At 44.1% G+C, this 23,145-nt stretch overlaps 1 protein-coding gene across 1 annotated transcript in view; it reads left to right on the forward strand.

Moving 5' to 3' along the window:
• Positions 1 to 23,145, forward strand: part of LOC134586245 (CD109 antigen-like) — a 368,983-nt gene that overhangs the window by 160,647 nt on the left and 185,191 nt on the right. The window contains exon 10 of the mRNA XM_063441738.1: positions 3,112 to 3,221. Coding sequence (XP_063297808.1) covers positions 3,112 to 3,221 — 110 coding nt within the window. The remainder of the gene's footprint in view (positions 1 to 3,111; positions 3,222 to 23,145) is intronic.

The following is a 23,145-nucleotide window of genomic DNA, read 5'->3' on the forward strand; positions in this document are numbered from 1 at the left end:
TCTAATACTGAAGTTTATACTACATTTATATGAATACGTTTCAACTGGTACTCCCCAAAAATACTATTCTCACTCCAACTCCAACCACCTTCACTATACCCTGTGTTTAATCCTGCGAAGGACAATCACAGGTGAAGTGCACATATGCAGAATGTGCCTTGCATACCATCCAGTTGTAGTTGCTATGACAATAACTTAAAGTACATTTTAATGCCTTAATTTGAATGTCTGATAAGTAAACACTAATGTGAAAAGAATATCTATCAAGTCCAACATTGGTAGCATCGTATTTGTTATCACCACAATATAAATAATTCCAGTTAATTACTAAATTCAGATGTTTCAATCAGACTCATGCCACAGGGGTATACAATCAAGCACGTAGCCATGCAGTCTGAAAAAAATGGGTAATTCTGAATGGCACAGTGAATTCAATTGTGGCACTGTGATTGGAATGCAATGTTTGCAATAATTCAGTTTTTGAAATTTCATCCCTTCGAGATATTCCAAGATATTCTATATCAAAAAGAAAGTGCACTGTGCAATAATGGGCACATAGATTACACTATAGACCAATAAAATATATGTATAGTAGCTCAACACACGTGTAAGTACCTCAAACTACACACATAATATTGTAAGTTTAGAGTGAACCCAGTGGAATTTAACCACAAAGAGTGGACCCAGTGGAGCGCTAGAAAATATACAGATTGACATATACCCTTCTAAATACAGAAGGGGCATATTAGAACGATATTTCTAAACCAGAAGTAATAGCAAAAATAGTGTAGTATAAGAATAGGCTTGTAGCAGAGCTCTATGCCTGACAAACACTTTCTCCACTGAATCCTTCATAAACTGGAGCTCTGGAACAAGGCACTGAAAAGTGAATAGCTCTATCCCTCCCCAAAAACTGGACGATATACAGTTCTGGGAGTACAACAGACTTTATTGTGCCAAACTTGGCCTTTTATGCACAGACCCCAGCATAGGGTCTCCATTCAGTACAGTAAAAGTCCCAACCAAGCGTCTCTTTCTGGAAGATAATTGAGTAAAAGACTTGTAACTCAGTTATCTCTCAGTTACAGAGGACCACACCTAAAAATACCCCAAAATTACATTCAAATCATACAGGAACCCCACATGTCTTATATCTCTGAATAGCCCGGTCCAAACTTTACCTCAATGGTGATTTCCCTACACTGGATGGATCTGAGTGCTCTTTGGACAATTTGGGCACCAAATTCCAGCATAGGGGAATCACCATTGAGGTAAAGTTTGGACAGGCCTCCCACGTGGATGCTGCCCAAAATAGTTCCAGGAGGAAAATGGGTTTTGGCTGGTCAACGTTCGGGAGCACCTGTATGAAAATAAACTAAGGCTCCCCATGGCTGTTGGGGAGCGAATGCTCACCCCAGTCTGTAGTGACTTTTCTCCAAAGAGCGCTCTCCTGGCTTGTCTTTAAGAGGCACAGTTTACCCGCATGTCCGAAATCAGTTCCTTGCTTTTGACGACCAAGTATCGTTGTCTGCGTTCAGGAAACAAAATGGCCATCACCCAGAGAGAGCACTTGAAGTTAGTCGCTTCTTTGAAGTTATAGAGACAGGGGGTGGTTAGGGTTTAGCAATTTGAACACAGGGAGAACATTTATTCAGGAAATGAACAACTGGGTACGTGCAACCGAACAAGCAGAGGACCACGTATGTTACAAGGCTTAAATCTCATTAGCAGGGGTATATTAGGTAATGCCAGGACCTCTTCCAGATCTTGAATCAGAGACTCTCAAACAAAAAAGAAAATAAAGCAAATGCACAAAGTTTAGAGCTGTCACTGTGTGCCTTTATTATGTGATTGATTTTGCTATAGTATATTTTACAAATCGTGCTTATTTGTCTTTCAAACTGTTTTTTTTATGCCTTTTGACAGCAAAACTGTAAAAATAGTCAAAACTCTATGGATTATATAAAAAAATCCAAGTAGATGGCTGCACTCACGGTTTTGTAAAAGTCCAAAGTTTATTGTAGTAAAGTTAAAATAATAGAAACATTTGAAAATGATAGCACTCTCAGGACTCCAACTTAAGATTTAACTTTTAATAGTTTACAAAATAAAAAAATCGACGTTTCAGTCTGCTATTTACAGACTTTCATCAGGACTAATACATGCAGGACTAATACACACATATATACAGATATGAGAACAAGCAATTAACTTACCCACCACCGGAATAAACTCCCACTCCCTGTCTGTCCGGTCCAAAAAAACGCGCGGGTTCCGCCGTCGGTCACGTGTGCGTACGTGACGTCATCACGTGGCGTCGGCATCATTACCGCGTCACGTGATCGGCCGGAATGCAGCTTCATTGGGAGATTGTTGCTATGCGACCAAAGTGTCCATAGCAACTAAAATCACATAAAATAAACATAAGCACAGCTCGAGGGACATTTACATAATATGTATATTGGGTATAACCCAAACAGTCTGCCCAATCTAATGCACTATCCAATATGTGATACACATATAGCCATTGATAGAATATATCCATGAAATACCAAGTGTAAAGGCAGAGCAGGCTTATAAATCAATCTGACGAAAAAGCAAAACAGGCATATAAATCAAACCAGAGAGGAACTGGAAGCCAAGAAAAATAACGTAAATATACATAATAATATGCATGAGCTCAAGAAGAATGTGTAATGTGCACTGAGTTTAGGCATTGCAGGGTAGTTAATGACACCAGCTATCATAAATCAAAAACCTATGTGTCTATATCCAAATATATTACAACACATTAATTAAAGAAAGAGCCACTTCAAAACTAGGGATATATCCCAAGTGGTAATTAGAGCAAGTAAAGTATTGATATGTCATACATGATATGTCCAATATGTAGAAGTTGCTCTTTATCTATGAAGCAAAGCTACAGAGAACTTACATCAAAATTTGTATGTCTTGGTCTACGTACCTATGTATTTACCTGCAACTTGTATATATTCATTTTTTACACACACTACTTATCTTCTCAAAGGAAATTCATTATAATGAGAATTTAAGTTGAAATTACATTGTAAAAGATGTACAATGCTAATAATTATATTTATATCTTTATAGGAACAGTAGTGAATGCATCATCACATATCAGAGTAACAGACTCCGTGTACAATCTTACTATGATTGGTGAACCACAAGTCCCTGCATTTGGCTTTAATTATACAGCAAAGGTATGTTCACATTACTATTTCCTCTAGCATGGAAACAATACAATTTTGCTAAGAAAGCAGTTTTAAATTCTGTCATCTGTCCTTAGCAGTGTAAAACTGTATTTTAAACTGCCTTCAAATGTATTTACGTATTGTAATGTGTGCATTTTGTATGTGTCCATGTGGTAACCCTTCCTCAAAATGTTTATCTTTGCTAAATACCTCTAGACAGCTTATAGACAATAGGATAGGAGGTCAATGTTGCAACTCTATTGTGTTGTGTTCACATTACTAGAAGGTCCTGCTTTTATTTGGGTTAGGAAAACATGTTTATTAATTGACAAATAGTGATGTCGCGAACATAAAATTTTCAGTTCGCGAACGACGAACGCGAACTTCCGCAAATGTTCGCGAACGGGTGAACCAGGCGAACCGCCATAGACTTCAATGGGCAGGCAAATTTTAAAACCCACAGGGACTCTTTCTGGCCACAATAGTGATGGAAAAGTTGTTTCAAGGGGACTAACACCTGGACTGTGGCATGCCGGAGGGGGATCCATGGCAAAACTCTCATGGAAAATTACATAGTTGATGCAGAGTCTGGTTTTAATCCATAAAGGGCATAAATCATCTAACATTCCTAAATTGTTTGGAATAACGTGCTTTAAAACATCAGGTATGATGTTGTATCGATCAGGTAGTGTAAGGGTTATGCCCGCTTCACAGTGACAGACCAAACTCCCCGTTTTTATGCACCGCAAACAACCGCAAACAGTCCATTTGCACAACCGCAAACTCCCCATTTGCACAAGGTTGGATACCAAGCTAGCCATGTCCCGTTCCTTGTCCTCACTGATGTCATTGAAGGTCTCTCTTCCTCCACCCAGGAAGCGGGAGATGGAAAAAGATGCTTGGTCGGTCCTCCTACTTCAAATTTGGGGCACTGCGCGTGCAATCTAATGTGCCACCAGATAGGAGTGGTGTGTTAAGTAGTCCTCCTCATCAGGCCTTTTTTAGTCGAATGTATCGCCCACTGTCAGTCCCTTCGGGATCCATCCCTCATTCATCTTAATAAAGGTGAAGTAATCTAGACTTTTTTGACCTAGGTGACTTCTCTTCTCAGTGACAATGCACTGAAGGTCCTTTCTGACAGGACACTTGAAGGAGGGCAGGCCAGAAGTTCTATCACAAATTGGGATAGCTCAGGCCACAGGTCAAGTCTGCACACCCAGTAGTCAAGGGGTTCATCGCTCCTCAGAGTGTCGATATCTGTAGTTAAGGCGAGGTAGTCTGCTACCTGTCGGTCGAGTTGTTCTCTGAGGGTGGACCGCGAAGGGCTGTGGCGATGCGTAGGACATAAAAAGCTCTGCATGTCCTCCATCAACAACTCGTCTGTAAAGCGTCCTGTCCTTGCCGGCGTGGTCATGGGAGGAGGAGGATTACTTTCACCTCTTCCCCTGTTAGATTCCAGTTGTGCTGTGACATCACCCTTATACGCTGTGTAAAGCATACTTTTTAATTGATTTTGGAACTGCTGCATACTTTCCGATTTGCCGTAATTCGGTAACATTTCAGGCACTGTCTGCTTATACCGGGGGTCTAGTAGCGTGGACACCCAGTACAGGTCGTTCTCCTTCAGCCTTTTTATACGAGGGTCCCTCAACAGGCACGACAGCATGAAAGACCCCATTTGCACAAGGTTGGATGCCAAGCTACTCATGTCCTGTTCCTCGTCCTCAGTGATCTCTCTGAAGGTATGTTCTTCCCCCTAGCCACGTACAACACCACGGGTACCAGATAGGTGACAACGAGCACCCTGGGATGCCTGTTGTGGTTGGTCTTCCTCCTCCTCCTCAAAGCCACATTCCTCCTCTGACTCCTCTTCCTCACAATCCTGTTCCAGCGTTGCTGCAGGTCCAGCAAGCGATGCTGATAAGGCTGTTTCTGGTGGTGATGGTGACCACAACTCTTCCTCTTCACACTCATCTATGGCCTGATCCAGCACTCTTCGCAGGGCACGCTCCAGGAAGAAAACAAATGGTATGATGTCGCTGATGGTGCCTGTCACCTCCTCAAAAGGACGCATTAGCCTGCAGGCATTGCACATGAGCGTCCAGTAACGTGGCAAAAAAATTCCCAGCTCCCCAGAGGCTGTCCTAGCACCCCGGTCATACAAATACTTGTTAACGGCTTTTTCTTGTTGGAGCAGGTGGTCGAACATTAGGAGTGTTGAATTCCAACGTGTCGGTCTGTCGCAAATCAAGCGCCTCACTGGCATGTTGTTTCGCCGCTGGATATCGGAAAAGTGCGCCATGGCCGTGTAGGAATGCCTGAAATGGCCACACACCTTCCTGGCCTGCTTAAGGACGTCCTGTAAGCCTGGGTACTTATGCACAAAGCGCTGTACGATCAGATTACACACGTGCCATGCACGGCAAATGTGTCAACTTGCCCAAATGCAATGCCGCCAACAAATTTATTCCGTTGTCACAAACCACTTCGCCGATCTCCAGTTGGTGCAGAGTCAGCCACTGATCCACCTGTGTGTTCAAGGCGGACAGGAGTGCTAGTCCGGTGTGACTCTCTGCTTTCAGGCAAGTCAACCCCAAGACGGCGTGACACTTCCGTATCCGGGATGTGGAACAGTACCTGGGGAGCTGGGGGGGGGGCGTTGATGTGGAGCAAGACGCAGCAGCAGAAGAGGACTCAGCCAAGGAGGTTATGGAAGAGGATGGAGTAGGAGGAGTAGAGGAGGTGGCAGCAGGCCTGCCTGCAAGTCGTGGCGGTGTCACCAACTCCTCTGCAGAGCCACGCATTCCATGCTTGGCAGCCGTCAGCAGGTTTACCCAATGCGCAGTGTAGGTGATATACCTGCCCTGACCATGCTTTGCAGACCAGGTATCAGTGGTCAGATGGACCCTTGCCCCAACACTGTGTGCCAGACATGCCATTACTTCCTTTTGCACAATCGAGTACAGGTTGGGGATTGCCTTTTGTGCAAAGAAATTTCGGCCGGGTACCTTCCACTGCGGTGTCCCAATAGCTACAAATTTTTTAAACACCTCAGACTCCACCAGCTTGTATGGTAAAAGCTGGCAAGCTAAGAGTTCAGTCAAGCCAGCTGTCAGACGCCAGGCAAGGGGGTGGCTTTCTGACATTGACTTCTTACGCTCAAACATGTCCTTGACAGACACCTGACTGTGGGCAAATGAGCAGGAACTGCTCAAAGCGAGAGACAGAGGGGCGGATGGTATAGAAGGGGCAAGGAGGACAGCAGTGGTTAACGTGGCTGAAGATGCTGGACCAGGAGAAGGATGGCGGCTTTGAGTTTGTGTGCTGCTTGTACTCACGTGTTGATCCCATAGGCGTTTGTGATGTGCGATCATGTACCTTCGCAAAGCAGTTGTACCTAGGTGGGTGTTGGACTTCCCACGACTCAGTTTCTTTTGGCACAGGTTGCAAATGGCATCGCTGTTGTCAGAGGCAGACACACAAAAAAAATGCCACACTGCTGAGCTCTGCAATAACGGCATTCTGGTGGTGGCAACAGCATGCGTTCATTGGCGTGCTGTCTGGCTGACCCCGGGTGCCGATGCATGCAGTCTGACTGTGCCATTAGCCCCTTGCGACGACCTCCCCCTGCTTCCAACTCGTCTCCTCCTTTCTGTCTCCCCATCTGAACTTTCCCCCTGTTCTTCTTCTCTTCTAGAGGGCACCCACGTGACATCCATGGACGCATCGTCATCATCAACCGCTTCACTTGTATCTGACAACTCAGCAAAGGAAGCAGCAGTGGGTACAACATCATCATCACACCGTACGTGTGTAATGCTGCCTGACTGAGACATATCCCTGTTATCTACATCCTCTGGCAATAATGGTTGTGCATCACTCATTTCTTCCAACTGATGTATAAATAACTCCTCTGACATACCAAGTGAAGCGGCTGTGGTGCTAGTGTTGGTGGTGGCGGCAGGCAGGCGAGTGGTAACTTGAGAGGTGCCCGAAGCTAAGCTGGAGGAAGATGGTGCGTCGAGGTTCCGAGCAGAAGCTGTCCTGTGTTAGCTAGTCACATATTTCCTCAGAACTTTTCAAGTTCAGTGTACGTGGCCTCTGAACACTGGGCATTATTGTAGGGCCAAAGGGAATCACAGCACCACGACCACGACAGCCCCTGCGGGGTGGCCTGCCTCTGGCTGTCATTATTTTTTCTATTAGTGGTACTATACGTGCAAGCTATTGTGACAACAGATATGAGTGGCACTGGTGTGACACTGCGCCCTGGCAGGCCCTGAAACGCACACTAGTGAAGGAAACTGACTGCTATTATATTACAGTCCAAAAAGGTTTTTTTTTTTGTTAAATGCAAGCTATTGTGACACCAGATATGAGTGGTGGCACTGGGCAAGTGGGCACAGTATACGCTGTGAGCCTGACACACACGCTGGCAGAAAACTAACTGCTATTCAATCTATTACAGTCAAAATTGTATTATCTTTTTTTAAATGTACACTACTGTTACACCAGATATGAGTTGCATTGGTGTGACACTGTGCCCTGGCAGGCCCTGAAACGCACACTCGTGAAGGAAACTGACTGCTATTATATTACAGTCCAAAAAGATTTTTCTTTTTTTTTTAAATGCAAGCTATTGTGACACCAGTGAGTGAGTGGTGGCACTGGGCAAGTGGGCACAGTATATGCTGTGAGCCTGACACACAGGCTGGCAGGCAGGCAACTGCAATTACATTACACAGAAAAAAAAAAGCAGACTGATGTTCTAGCCCTATAAAGGACTTTTTGGGGTGCTGTCCTTACAGCAGAGATCAGAGATCCCTATCAAATCAGCAGCAGCTACACTGTCCCTACTCTCACTAAAAATGCAGATTCACAATGAATGTAAAATGGATGCTGTCCAGGAGGTGGGAGGGTCTGGGAGGGAGGGTATGCTGCTGATTGGCTGGAATGTGTCTGCTGACTGTGAGGTACAGGGTCAAAGTTTACTCAATGATGACGAATAGGGGGCGGACCGAACAGCGCATGTGTTCGCCATCCGTGGCGAACGCGAACAAGCGATGTTCGCCAGGAACTATTCGCCTGCGAACAGTTCGGGACATCACTATTGACAAATCATAGGAGTTTGGTATATTTTAAAATTCAATTCAAATATGTTAGATTTATGCAGGGAGAACACATTTAGTTCTTCCAAGCAACTTTTTCCAAATGGAAAATGTTGTTCAGTACATCTGATGTTCAGGGATTTGTTGATTCTAAATATTTTCAAAACTGAAAATCGATTGAACCAGACACTTGCATGGAATAGGGGTTAATCAATGAATGTGGTGGCTGGCCATAGCTTGCTAGCCTGCTACCAGATTAAATCGTTTTAAAAAAATAAGGCTATGGGGGTTAATATCATTAGAACTAGAGAGGAATTATACCTCCCCATGCTCCCACTCACCATGAGAGGGCATGTCTGCTAAACAGCAATTAGCCAGTGGTTTCTTGCTGTAATGAAAAAAAAACAAAAACAAAGGGATGGTGGCATTCCTTTTAAAGAGTAATTGGTGTACATATCACTGTCATCTTCGTACCCCCATGGTGTGGCTAGTAAATAAATATAAGTGGGGGGACAAAGTGTCCACTCCAACCGCCACTCTTCAATAAAAGGTGCTATTATTAAAATGAATGCAGGGGTCTTAGTGTCCCTCCTGGCTCCCACCTGTGGTAAGTAGATGGGGCCACTAATTAATAGCCCTGGGGGGGTAATGTCCCCTCCCCAGCCCCACCCAGCGTTACATTGATAATGGCAGGGACCTAGTGTCGCTCCCGTGCCCCCACCTATGAACAGAAGGTGTGGGATCTAATATTGATAAATAAAGAGGACCTAATCTACCCCCAGGTGCAACTTGTGGGTGGTTGCTCTATTATTGATAACAAGGGGAACCTAGTATCGTCCACAGCACCCACCCATGTGTGGTGGGTGGAGGCTCTAAATTAATATAGGAATTGAGGAAGACATGCCACTGTCCATTACCCAATTTTCTTTAAGTGTCTTCCCCAGGTTTCTAGGGGTCCCCAAGCCAACTCCCACCCCGATTAAAGCTATATACCCACCTCCTCACTCCAATAAGTCTAAAAACCTGTAAAATCTAAATAGCAATAACCATTGCATTTTTTCTTTTTAACATTTCCTTTTTTAGCCCCTAAAATAGGGCAAATAAAAATATGTAAAGTCACAACACTATAAAGAAAAAATGGATTGGAAAAAAAAAAAAAAAAAAAAAGGAAAAAAGGGAAAGAAAGAAAGAAGCTCCGTCAGCTCTGTGAGATTTGGAAATCAAGATTTTTGTGATATTAATTCTTTAATTCCAAAACACCACACTACTCTTATCTATGCAAATTCTGAGGGATGCTGTGAGTTTCTGCACTGTTTTTAAACTAAACCCAGTCTAAACTTAAAAAAAAAAAAAGAGATTGATAGCATTTTCTTCCTTTTAGGCTTTCCAATTGATTCCATAGCTTTCCTTACTTCTATGATTACCTGAAGATAACCTGATAGGTCATGTTTTTTTTTTTTTTTTTTTTCATTTTTTTAAAATCCTTTGAAAATTTATTACGTTTCCAAAATAATTGGGGGGGAGGGGGGAGAAAGATGGGAGGAGGGAAGGGATGGAGGGTCAGCATTTTGTTCAGAGAATTGTTCACATTAGTTACTTGAGTGCATAGATTTGGCTGAGGACCATTTAGCATTAGTAGTCATCACTAAACCTTTATTCTGTTTGACACATCATGAAAATACAAGAAGTCTGTTACTAATTGTTCATCAGGTGTGAGTTAGGCATTACAGATCACTTCAGGTACTCAATCTCCATGTGCCCCATAGTTTCCATGAGTCAAGGAAAGTTTTTGTGGGGGAGAATATAGGGTTAATATTCTGCTCATAGGAGCATTGTCTGTCAACTTCTGACAGTACTTCTGCAACCGTTGGTGCAGTATTCTATTTCCATGCCCTTGCAACTAGTCTTCGTGCTGTCAGGGCAAGGTGCATTATTAGTTTATCTTAAATTTTGGTATAGTGGTAGGCATATCTAGTAGGAGATTTGTGCGAGGTGAAAAGGGTAGAGTACACGCCATCAATCGTGTAATTTTACTGTATATGGTAGTCCAGAAAGGAAGGAGGATTGGACACTGCCACCACACAGGTAGTATAGATCCCACAGTGGTTGCATATATCCAGCATAGTGAGGAGGGATTGAGATACAGTTTGACAGTTTGTGCAGTCAACTAGGTACCATATACCAACGGTAAAGAGTCTTACAGTGTTGTTCTATATGAGCTGCTGATTTTATCAACTTCTTAGGCAGGTTAATAATATGTTCCTTTTGTTTTTGGGTATACAGTATGTGCATTGTAAATCAAATTTCCAGTGTATTGCTGGGTTGGAGTGTGCATAGTGTGTAATACTCTCGCGAGAAAATTTATTTGGAACTCAACTGCAGATGAAATAATACATTTGACACCGACACTTTAAGAAAATATATTTTATTTAAATAATGGAAATGAACTTTGGCAGTCTTCTGCAGCAATAAGGTTTTGAAATAATAATGCATGCATGCTTGTAATCTGGTTTCAGAATTGCAACACAAGAATATAGCATTTATACAAATAAGAAAATGCTTAATTAGCAACAAGTAGTATAGTCAATTATACTTCAATAAGGAATGCTTAATTAATAATAAGTAGAGTTGAGCGGACACCTGGATGTTCGGGTCCGGTGGGTTCGGCTGAACTTTGAAAAAAAGTCCGGGTTCAGGATCGAACTGGACCCCGAACTCGAACCCCATTGAAGTCAATGGGGACCCAAACTTTTGGCCACAAAAATGCCTCTAAAAAAGTAATGGAAAGGGCTAGAGGGCTGCAAAAGGAAGTAAAATGGGGGTAAGAGTAAGACAAGTGCCCTGCAAACAAATGTGGATAGGGAAACTTAAAATTACATAAAAATTAAAATTTAAAAATACAGCCGAGCCATAAAATAGCACTAGATTGAATCTTTGATTTTAGCTTTGGAAGAACATAAATCAAAATCTAAAGCATGGCTGTCAGGAGGATCAACAGAATTATCCGTTTGAGAGAGGGTTGGAATGCAAGGTATTCTCTTTCATTGTTCAAACTGAGCTCAACTCTGGATGCATGGAGAAAAGTCCTTCACAAGCTTCTGCTATTGTGTACATAGTTTATACTAAGTGACCCATAGGTTGAGGAGGCGGTGACCATGGCGATGTAGGTGGAAGTGGCGGTAGAAGAGGAGGTAGCCAACACTGTTTTTTATATATATATATATATATTTTTTTTGGAATTGGGGTAGCCCCCAAAATATTGGGACATACAAAAAAAGAAACATTTGCGGCCTGCTGTGCATTTCTTGCAGTCCTGATGCATGGATAAATGCTCAACTCCTGATGCATGGAGAAAAGGCCTTCACAAGCCTCTGCTATTGTGTACATAGTTTATACTAAGTGACCCATAAGTTGAGAAGGCGGTGACCGTGGCAGGGTAGGTGGAAGCGGCGGCGGAGGAGGTAGCCAACACTGTTTTTTATATGTCTATTTTTTATTTAAATTGGGGTAGCCCCCAAAATATTGGGACATATAAAAAAAGAAAACTCCACAGAGCGACTGACCCGTGCGTGCTGCAGCTGAAACTCCACTATCGCCTGCTGCTGCTCGCACAGTCTCATGAGGTGGTGAGTGGGAAGGCCGAAGTTACGCTGCAGCACAGACAGGTGAGTAGCAGCGGGGTGATAACCCCGAAAGCGTGCACAGACGGCCCGCCCTTTCTGCAGCAGCTCTGATATATCTGGGTATACACCGTGGCGGTTTAGGTGAAAGCGGCAGTGGAGGAGGAGGAGGAGGTAGTCAACACTGTTTTTTTTTTTGTTTCTTTTATTGGGGTAGCCCCCAAAATATTGGGACATATAAAAAAAGAAAACAAAGAATAAGTGCACTTGAGTATAACAATGGATGGGTGAGGCCGGTATAAATGTCTATTCTGCACAAGGTACAGTCAAGTCTGGTGGGATCCATGCCTGGTTCATTTTAATAAACGTGAGCTTGTCCACGTTGGCTGTGGACAGGCTGCTGCGCTTGTCTGTGATAACGCCCCTGCCGTGCTAAACACACGTTCAGACAATACACTGACTGCAGGGCAGGCCAGCACATCCAAGGCATAAAGGGCAAGCTCAGGCCATGTGCCCAATTTGGAGACCCAGAAGTTGAATGGGGCAGACCCATCAGTCATTACGTGTAGACGTGTGCACACGTACTGTTCCACCATGTTGCTGTAATGCTGCCTATATATATATATTGATATATATATATATATATATATATATATATATCAATATATATATTAATGACATTTATGTGTGTAGTATGCATATATTAGTCTGATTGCCAGCCTCCTGCCTCATGACTGTGGCCCTGGGTTGTATGGCCCTTTACAAACATTATTTGGGCTAATGGATTTATATTGTGCTGCTGCTGGCCCTTTAAGGACTGCATTGTGGCTTATAAACTTGTATTGGACAATGCTGGCCCGTTAAGAACCATCTGGGGACATATTGAAACTTTGTGCGACAATGCCCCTTTAAGACGGTGTCCCCAGTGTCCCCAGACTTGGTTCAAATATTTTGTTCAATTGCTATTTTCTACTTGGTTCAGTAAATGGGGCTTACTGAACCAAGTACCACACAGGCGGACCACCCAGAAGTGGAAATGTGCAGGCAATTTACCTCCCAGGCTGAGAGCCTGCTGTAGGTAAATTGCCAACTGCTGGGTGGCCGCAGTTCGTGCAAACGAACATGTGGCGGCGGCCATCTTTGTTCATTCGAACGAGGTCAGCGATATGTGTAGCCAAATTCATGGAACTGAAATCGGCTACACATTTCACCGAACACCGCTGACCCTTACCTTTTCCCATACTGAACTTTCAGCTGCAGAGACTAAGTCCCATTCGGCAATTCGAACGCACCGACCGCACAGCCCAAATCTATGGAACTGTTTTGGGCAGGAAAATGTGCTTGCGGTCAGTCATAAAGGACTTCCACCTAACTTTTTATGTACTGGAGGGATTTGTATAATTTTTGGTTATGTTTATATTTAAAGTATGCTGATTCTGAATATGTACGTATATGTGAATATGATGTATATTTTTAAAGTTACAGTATGTGTATATAAAGTGTATTTTTCCTGCCTGTGATAAATTACATTAACCCATTGTGTTCAGTAATTATATCACATGCAGAGGGGAGGGATTGTATGTTGGTGCTGGGTGTGTTTTACGGTGTTCCTGTAAATGATTGGTTGTACTGTGTCCCACCCTGTGGGATGTCCCCTTGCATGGGGACTTGCATAAAAGCCAGTGTGTGGTCATTAAAAGTTCAGATCATCTTGTACCTTCATGAAGTTTCGGCTCATGTTTGGGGGATTGGAGAACTACACTCTGGGGATTGCTATAATCACTCCCCAGGGTATAATCTCCGCAGGGTATAATCACTAAGTTCTGCTAAGAGCTTGTTCCTGCTCTCTGGAATTCGGAGAGGTCCACCTACTGGAAGCTGGACCCTGGTCTTAGGTCCAGAGTGGGTGGAGACGGCGAGACCCCAACCAAGCTGCGGCGGTTCGTGGGGTCTGCAGTGGTTATGGTGTCAGGCAGAGTGCTTGGAGTCCTCGAAAAGCACTAGGAGCATCCGTCAGCGGAAGGTACCCAGTCGGGGTGCCAGCGGTTCCGTTACAGTCAGTATCACATCAATTTACGTCTATTACCTTTACATCGTTTAGTGTATCTTGTCTCCAATTGTCTCCTTTTTTCTCTTACAGCAACCCTTGTGCATCTTTTACTTCATCCCAGTCCCTGTGTGTTTCTTTTTACCCTTCTCCAGCCTCTGTATTTCTCTTTCCCCCAGCCCTTTTTGTGTTGTTCTTAGCACAAGCCACTTTGTCTCTTTCTCCCCTTCCAAATCCCATCTGTGTGTCTCTTTCGAACTCCAGACTCTGTGTGCCTCTTTCTCTTCTCCCAGCCACTCTCTGTCTCCCCAGCCCAGCGTTGCCTCCCTCAAATCTTGTGTCACTTTGTTCCCCTTCCCTACTGTATGTCTTTGTCCCCCCAACAAACCTTCTGTGTGTCTCTTCCTCCCCTCTCTGTCTCTCTTCCCCCTCTCCTCCCTGTGTCTCTCTGCCCCATCTCCTCCCCGTGTCTCTCTTCCTCATCTCCTCCCTGTGTCTCTCTATTACCCCTCTGTCTCTTTGTCCCCCCTTCCCTGGTGTCTCTCTATTACCCCATCTGTCTCTGTGTCCCCCCTTCTCCAGTGTCTCTCTATTACCCATCTATTTGTCCCCCCAACCCCTATGTCTCTCTATTACCCCTCTGTGTCTTTGTCCCCCCATTCCCTGGTTTCTCTCTATTACCCCTCTCTTTGTCGTCCCCCCATCCCCTGTCTCTCTATTTACCCCTCTGTCTCTTTGTCCCCCTGTTCCCTTCTGTCTCTCTATTACCACTCTATTTGTCCCCCCATCCCCTGTCTCTCTATTACCCCATCTGCCTCTTTGTCCCCCCCTATCCTGGTTTCTCTCTATTACCCCTCTCTTTGTCCCCCCCCATCTCCTGTCTCTCTATTACCCTCTGTCTCTTTGTCCCCCCCTTCCCTGGTTTCTCTCTATTACCCCTCTCTTTGTCCCCCCATCCCCTGTCTCTCTATTACCCCTCTGTCTCTTTGTCCCCGCCCTTCCCCGTCTCTCTATTCCCCATCTGTCTGTGTCCCCCCTTGCCCTATGTCTCTCTATTACCCCTCAGTCTCTGTGTCCCCCCTTCCCCTGTGTTTCTATTACCCCTCTATGTGTCCCCCTTCCCCTCTTTTTGCCCCCATCCCCTCTTTTTGTCCCCCCCTTCCCCTATTTTTCTGTGTGCCTGCTGTTACAGGAGGACTGAGGGAGGGGGCGGAGCTAACTACCATGCTCCCTTGCAGTTCCCATAATTCCCAGCATCTACACATCATAGAGTAATCCCTACTCTATGATGCCCTCAGTCCTCCTGTGCTGACAGCTGTACTGCTGTCAGTATCAGTGAGTGTGCTGCTGGACCAGTTAGGCGATCACCGCCTCTTCCTCCAAAGTGGACACGTCACTCGCATGACCTTCATTCCATGTGGGGTCTAGGACCTCATCATCCTCCACATCATCCTTCACCCACTCCTCAACCCTGCCCTCCTTGCCGGTCTGCACACTGCCGAATGCCACAACAGCTGGCACCTGTGTTTTGTCATCATCAGAGACTGTGCTGCGGTGGTCCTTGCATGTCCACATCCTGACACATAAGTTGTTGTGCATCAGTGCACGCAATCCCTTCCACCTCTGGGTGGATGGCCCATGGAAAAGCAAAAGCATAAGAGACTGCTGCATGACTTGTGGCTCAGACTGCTTGGCTGATTTCCAAGGGGCTGAGGTGAATGTGCAGGAACTGGAGGCAGTGTCAGCCATCCAATCTACTATCGCCTGTACTTGTTCTGGCCTCACCATTCGTAGAGCGGCATTCAGACCTACCAAATAGCGCTGAAGGTTCTGTTGCGTACTCGCACATGAGGAAGGTGTTTCACTTGTGCGTGTAGCTGGCACTGATCGACCTCTCCTTGCAAAAGGGATTCCACCAACACCAGCAGCACCACGACCAGGGCCACGCCCCTTATTTGACGCTCTCCTCATTCTTTGCGTTCACCCACCAAACTAACAGATGTTTTATGTCAGATGACAATGTAACCGCCAATAGTCAACAATTTTTTTTTTTTTTTAGTTTATTGGACTGCAAGAAATGCACCGCAGGCCGCAAATGTACTATTTAGCACCAAAAAAATTAGAATTTTTGAAAGTGTGATGTAACTACAGTATTTGATGCTTCTATTTGATTCTCAGATATGAAGAGCATGCCCCAAATTTACTATTTAGCAGTTTAGAACCAAAACAATTAGAATTTTTACAATTGCGCTGTAAGTGCACTATTTGACGCTTCTATTTGACTCTCAGATATGAAGAGCATGCCCAAAATGTACTATTTAGCAGTTTAGCACCAAAACAATTAGAATTTTTACAATTGCGCTGTAACCGCACTATTTGACGCTTCTATTTGACTCTCAGATATGAAGAGCACGCCCAAAGTGTACTATTTAGCAGATTAGCACCCAGAAAATAAGAATGTTTACAATTGTGCTGTAAGCGCACTATTTGACACTTCTATTTGACTCTCAGATATGAAGTGCACCCCACTAATGTAATATTTAGCAGAATAGCACCCAGAAAATAAGAATATTTACAATTGCGCTGTAAGCGCACTATTTGACGCTTCTATTTGACTCTCAGATATGAAGAGCACTCCACTAATGTACTATTTAGCAGATTAAGAGAGAAAAAGAAAAAAAGAGAGAAATACGGACAGAAGTCCAAATTGGAGGATAACAGAAAAAAGGAAGCCCTTCCTTTAATAGTACTAAGGATAAAAGTAAAAAAGCATATTCCAAAAAGAGGAAGGGAAAAAGAGGCTGCAATTAGTCAGTAAATTAAACTGCTAATTAAGCTACAGAGGTACTTCAATAATGCCAGCCTGCCTACAGAGATGAGTAAGGCTGCATGGGGTAATATAGAGAAAGGAAAAAATCTCACAAGCAGAAATGGGAGAGAGCCCCCCTCCCCTCCTGCAAGAATTCCCAAAGCCAAATATAAACAGAGGTCCAGGCTGACCCTGAATTACCTCGGCACAGTGGAACGTCCACTAATGCCTACAAAACCTCTATCCCTTCTTCCACTAAGAAAAACACACTTAACTAACTAAAAAATAGTGCATAGTGCTACCTAGTGAATAAAGGTCAAAAAATAATAAACAAATAGCTTGACGCACGTTTCGGCGTGTCAGCACGCCGTCGTCAGGAGCATTAAATGTAGCCTAGGTGAGCAAAAGAATATATACCCCTCCTTAATTACCAAAGTAACCACTGCTGTGTAATTAGGGGTTGTCCTATAGTCATGTGAATTAAACCCCAATGCTATACCTCCCCTGCTCGCTCCCCTATGAATGAAGAGAGGTGGGGCCATATGGTAAGGACCACCTCTGGCTAGGTGAATGGTGATATGTACCTCAATCCGACGCCGGCCAATGTCCTACCAAACTGACACATCCGTGACGGGGGGCAACCAGACCCTGAACAAGTCCAGCATACGCGTTCCTCCAATCTCGACTAAGTTCCGCCTGCTACTAGTAACAAGGGCGGGGCTAGCCGATGCCCATGGGAACATTTACTATCCTCATTGGTCGGCATGCGGTTTGTTTACATATCGCAACTCACGTGGTGTCACCCTATGGGGAATCACCACTGAAAGGATAAAACAGCTAACCCAGGTGCCTGGAAATTGTAACCGTTATTTGCAATAAAAATTTGTCATATTGACAGTGAAAATTTAACATATTGGCAAACAGTAAGGATGTATTATAACTGCATCATGTCGGCAATAAAGATGTATCATAAATCAACTTATTTGCAATTTTTCTCAGCTAATAAAGCTGAAGGTTCTTGCAAATACTGGGAATAACAATATATCATAAATCAACATATTTACATTTATTCACACCTAATAGAATGATTGATAGATGCCTTACATCTTCGTATTTTTAATCCTAGCGAAATATTAGTGTCAGTATATTTAGTACCAACACAATATGGAGAGCTAGAATTGCACAACTATATTATGTGCATAACTAATAGTCCAATACATTAAATTATGTTGGGACATCATAGGGGCCCATTCCAGGATTAAGGGAATATAGTTCACCAGATTTAAGGAAACTGATCCTATTGTAAATCCAATAGGATTCACGCTGTTTTAATCTCCTATCCCAATCGCCTTTGCGTTGTGTTTGTGGAATATGTTCAATCCCCATAAATCTTATGTGATTGGAAGAGTTCACATGATGGAGCTTTAAATGATGTGAGATAGGTGTTTCAAGAGGTATTCTCACTGAATTCACATGCTCCCTGATTCTAAGTTTAAATGGACGAAAGGTTTTACCAACATATTTCATTCCACACGAACATCTTAATAGGTATATTACTCCTTCAGTCCTACAATTAAAAAAAGCACGTACAGGAAAATCTCTTCTCCATTACTGCTACTAAATTATTTAGAGTTTTTAGTGATAAAAGCACAGGCGCTACAGTGCCCACACTTAAAAGTTCCCTTTGGTAGATATATTTGGGATGGTCTTTTAGAGGGTGCCAAGTGACTCTGCACCAACGTATCTTTGAGATTTTTTCATTTCCAATGCCGTTATCCAAGGGAATGTGGTGATCACATCTTTAATATGTGTATCTGAAGTTAGGATTGGCCAATAGCGTCTAAGTGTTTCCATCATATATGTCCAACCAGCGTCGTAAGTGGCGATACAACGTTTAAGGTTAGGGTTAGATCTTTGTTTGGTGTTATCTGAAAGGAGTGCATCTCTATCTGATAGGACTGCTCTAGAATATGCTTTCCTTAACACCCTATTGGGGTAGCCTTTTTCCTTAAAGGATTTTCTGAGGTCCCAAGCTTTGACCTTGAAATCCTCAATAGTGGAACAATTTTGTCTAAGCCTTAGATATTGGCCCGTGGGTATGCCTGTTCTCAAGGTTTTGGGGTGGTAGCTTTGCCAATTTAACAATCCATTTCTGGCAGTTTTTTTATGGAAAAAATACATTAGTACTCCTCCTCCAGGCTGTAATGAAATAGTTAAATCTAAAAAGTTCAAATTCCTGCCCCCATCTCGCTGGTAAATGTCAGGCACTTAATGAACTTAAAAACAATGATAAACTGGTAATCAAACCCTCTGACAAGGGTGGGGATATTGTTCTCATGGATCCCTCGAAGTATGTACAGATGGTACAAAAATTACTTTTAGACAGCAACACATACCATGTTCTGGCTAGTGACCCAACCCCACACTATTTGAAAGAGATCAAGACCACTCTTACTGAGGCGTTTGAAACAAAGTTGATTACCAGGAACGAATTTGACTTCCCATTAATCATACAACCGGTAGTCTCAACCTTTTACAGCCTCCCGAAGGTTCATAAGTCACTTGATAATGTTGTGGAAACATCACGCATAATTTAAGTATTTTTTTGGACAAAATCATGGCCCCCATAGTGTCCCGACTACCGTCCCACATTAGGGATACTAAACAAATGCTCAATTTCCTTAAAGACATTCATGTACTAGAACAAGCTTTGTTGTGCAGCTTAGATGTCAAATCCCTATATAGTTCAATACCACATGAGGTAGGGTTTGCAACGATCAGACTAACCCTAGAAGAAGAATTGAAAGTTCCTGTGGAATATATTAAGTTTCTGATAACATTACTCAAATTGATCCTAACCAAAAATATATTTCTGTTTAATGGTACCATCTATCATCAGGTAAGAGGGACTGCCATGGGTACATCTTGTGCCCCCTCCTATGCGAACCTGTATCTAGGAGCATGGGAGAAGGGCATCATGGCAGATCCTAAATTACAAACATTTTGCAGTCTAGTGTTCTGTTGGAAGAGATACATAGACAACGTGTTTATTATCTGGTTAGGATCAACAGGACTTTGAGGATTTTGTACACCATCTGAATGAAAATAATTTGAACCTGACATTTACCAGCGAGATGGGGGGCAGGAATTTGAATTTTTTAGTTAGTTAAGCGTGTTTTTTCTTAGTGGAGGAAGGGATATAGGTTTTTGTAGGCATTAGTGGACGTTCCACTGTGCCGAGGTAATTCAGGGTCAGCCTGGACCTCTGTTTATATTTGGCTTTGGGGATTCTTGCAGGAGGGGAGGGGGGCTCTCTCCCATTTCTGCTTGTGAGATGTTTTCCTTTCTCTATATTACCCCATTCAGCCTTACTCCTCTGTAGTGATGTACCGAACTGTCCGCCGGCGGACAGTTCCCGGCGAAATTAGCTTGTTCGCGTTCGCCGCGGCGGGCGGACACATGCGCAGTTCGATCCGCCCCCTATTCGTCATCATTGGGCAAACTTTGACCCTGTGCCTCTCGGTCAGCAGACACATTACAGCCAATCAGCAGCACTCCCTCCCTTCCACACCCTCCAACCTCCCTCCCAGCATCCATTTTCCATTCATTCGGAAGATGCATGCTTAGTGAGAGGAGGGAAAGTTTAGCTGCTGCTGATTACATAGGGAAATTGATAGCTAGGCTAGGGTATTCAGTGTCCACTACAATCCTGAAGGACTCATCTGATCTCTGCTGTAAGAACAGCACCCCTAAAAGCCCTTTTTAGGGCTAGAACATCAGGCTGCTTTTTTTTTTTTCCTGTGTAATGTAATTGCAGGTGCCTGCCTGCCAGCCTGTGTGTCAGGCTCACAGCATATACTGTGCCCACTTGCCCAGTGCCACCACTCATATCTGTTTTAACAATCAGTTAAGCTTTACATTTAAAATAAATATTTTTTTTTCACTGTAATAGAAGAGCAGTTGCCTGACTGCCAGCTTCTGTGTGAGGTTGGATGCCTTGCCCATTTGCACAGTCAGTGCCACCACTCATATCTGTTTTAACAATCGGTTAAGCTTTAGATTTAAAATAAATATTTTTTTTTCACTGTAATAGAAGAGCAGTTAGTTGTCTGCAAGCATCTGGGTGTCAGGCCTACTTAAGCGTGTGCTCTGCAGACCTGTGCCAGCGTGCTTTGACAGTTGCCAATCATATCTGGTGTCTCTTTAGCGTGCTTTTACAAAGAAAAAAGGTTTCCAGTGTAAGCTAATAGCAGCCAGTCAGTGTCCTTCAAGCGGCTCTGTCAGGCCTTCCATCAGCGTGTGCCCTGCAGAACCCTGCCAGCGTGCTTTGACAGTTGCCAATCATATCTGGTGTCTCTTTAGCGTGCTTTTACAAAGAAAAAAGGTTTCCAGTGTAAGCTAATAGCAGCCAGTCAGTGTCCTTCAAGCGGCTCTGTCAGGCCTTCCATCAGCGTGTGCCCTGCACAACCCTGCCAGCGTGCTTTGACAGTTGCCAATCATATCTGGTGTCTCTTTAGCGTGCTTTTACAAAGAAAAAAGGTTTCCAGTGTAAGCTAATAGCAGCCAGTCAGTGTCCTTCAAGCGGCTCTGTCAGGCCTTCCATCAGCGTGTGCCCTGCACAACCCTGCCAGCGTGCTTTGACAGTTGCCACTCATATCTTGTGTCTCTATAGCGTGCTTTTACAACCAAAATTTGTTTTTCACTGTTATAGATTGAATAGCAGTTACTTGTCTTCAAGCGGGTGTCTCAGGCCTACTTCAGCGTGTGCTCTGCAGCACTGTTCCAGTGCACATTGCCAATCATATCTGGTGTCTCTATAGCGTGCTTTTAAAAACAAAATTTGTTTTTCACTGTTATAGATTGAATAGCAGTTACTTGTCTTCAAGCGGGTGTCTCTGGCCTACTTCAGCGTGTGCTCTGCAGACCTGTGCCAGTGTGCTTTGACAGTTGCCACTCATATCTTGTGTCTCTATAGCGTGCTTTTAAAAACAAAATTTGTTTTTCACTGTTATAGATTGAATAGCAGTTACTTGTCTTCAAGCGGGTGTCTCAGGCCTACTTCAGCGTGTGCTCTGCAGCACTGTTCCAATGCACATTGCCAATCATATCTGGTGTCTCTATAGCGTGCTTTTAAAAACAAAATTTGTTTTTCACTGTTATAGATTGAATAGCAGTTACTTGTCTTCAAGCGGGTGTGTCAGGCCTACAGTGTGTGCTCTGCAGAACTGTTACAGTTCACATTGACAATCATATCTGGTCTCACAGTAGCTTGCACGCATAGTACCACTAATCCCCAAAAAAATGACAGGCAGAGGCAGGCCACCCCGCAGGGGCCGTCGTGGTCGTGGTGCTGTGATTCCCTTTTGCCCTAGAATAATGCCCAGTTTTCAGAAGCCACGTACCCTGAACTTGAAAAGTTCTGAGGACATAGTTGACTGGCTAACACAGGACACCCAATCTTGTACAGCCTCCGCTCGGAACCTTGACGCACCATCCTCCTCCAGCTTAGCTTCAGGCACGTCTCAAGATAGCACTCACCGGCCTGCCGCCACCACCAAAACTAGCACCACAGCCGCTTTACTTGGTATGTCAGAGGAGTTATTCACACACCCGTTTGAAGAAATGAGTGATGCGCAACCATTATTGCTAGAGGATGTAGATAACAGGGATATGTCTCAGGCAGGCAGCATTAAACACATGGAGGTACGGTGTGATAATGATAATGTTGTACCCGCTGCTGCTTCCTTTTCTGAATTGTCAGATACAAGTGAAGCGGTTGATGATGACGATGCGTCCATGGATGTCACGTGGGTGCCCGCTAGAAGAGAAGAAGAACAGGGCGAAAGTTCAGATGGGGAGACAGAGAGGAGGAGGAGGAGACCAGTTGGAAGCAGGGGGGGTCGTCGCAAGGAGCTAGTGGCACAGTCAGACAGCATGCATCGGCACCCGGGGTCAGCCCGACAGCACGCCAATCAACGCATGCTGTGTCCACCACCAGAATGCCGTCATTGCAGAGCTCAGCAGTGTGGCATTTTTTTTGTGTGTCTGCCTCTGACAACAGCGATGCCATTTGCAACCTGTGCCAAAGGAAACTGAGTCGTGGGAGGTCCAACACCCACCTAGGTACAACTGCTTTGCGTAGGCACATGATCTCACATCACAAACGCCTATGGGATCAACACATGAGTACAAGCAGCACGCCTACTCTAAGCCGCCATCCTCCTCCTGGTCCAGCATCTTCAGCCACGTCAACCACTGCTGTCCTTCTTGCCCCCTCTCAACCATCCGCCACTCCGTCTCCCGCCTTGAGCAGTTCCCGCTCATCTGCCCACAGTCATATGTCTGTCAA

The sequence above is a fragment of the Pelobates fuscus genome, chromosome 2, assembly GCF_036172605.1.
Source record: "Pelobates fuscus isolate aPelFus1 chromosome 2, aPelFus1.pri, whole genome shotgun sequence".
Lineage (NCBI taxonomy): Eukaryota > Metazoa > Chordata > Amphibia > Anura > Pelobatidae > Pelobates > Pelobates fuscus.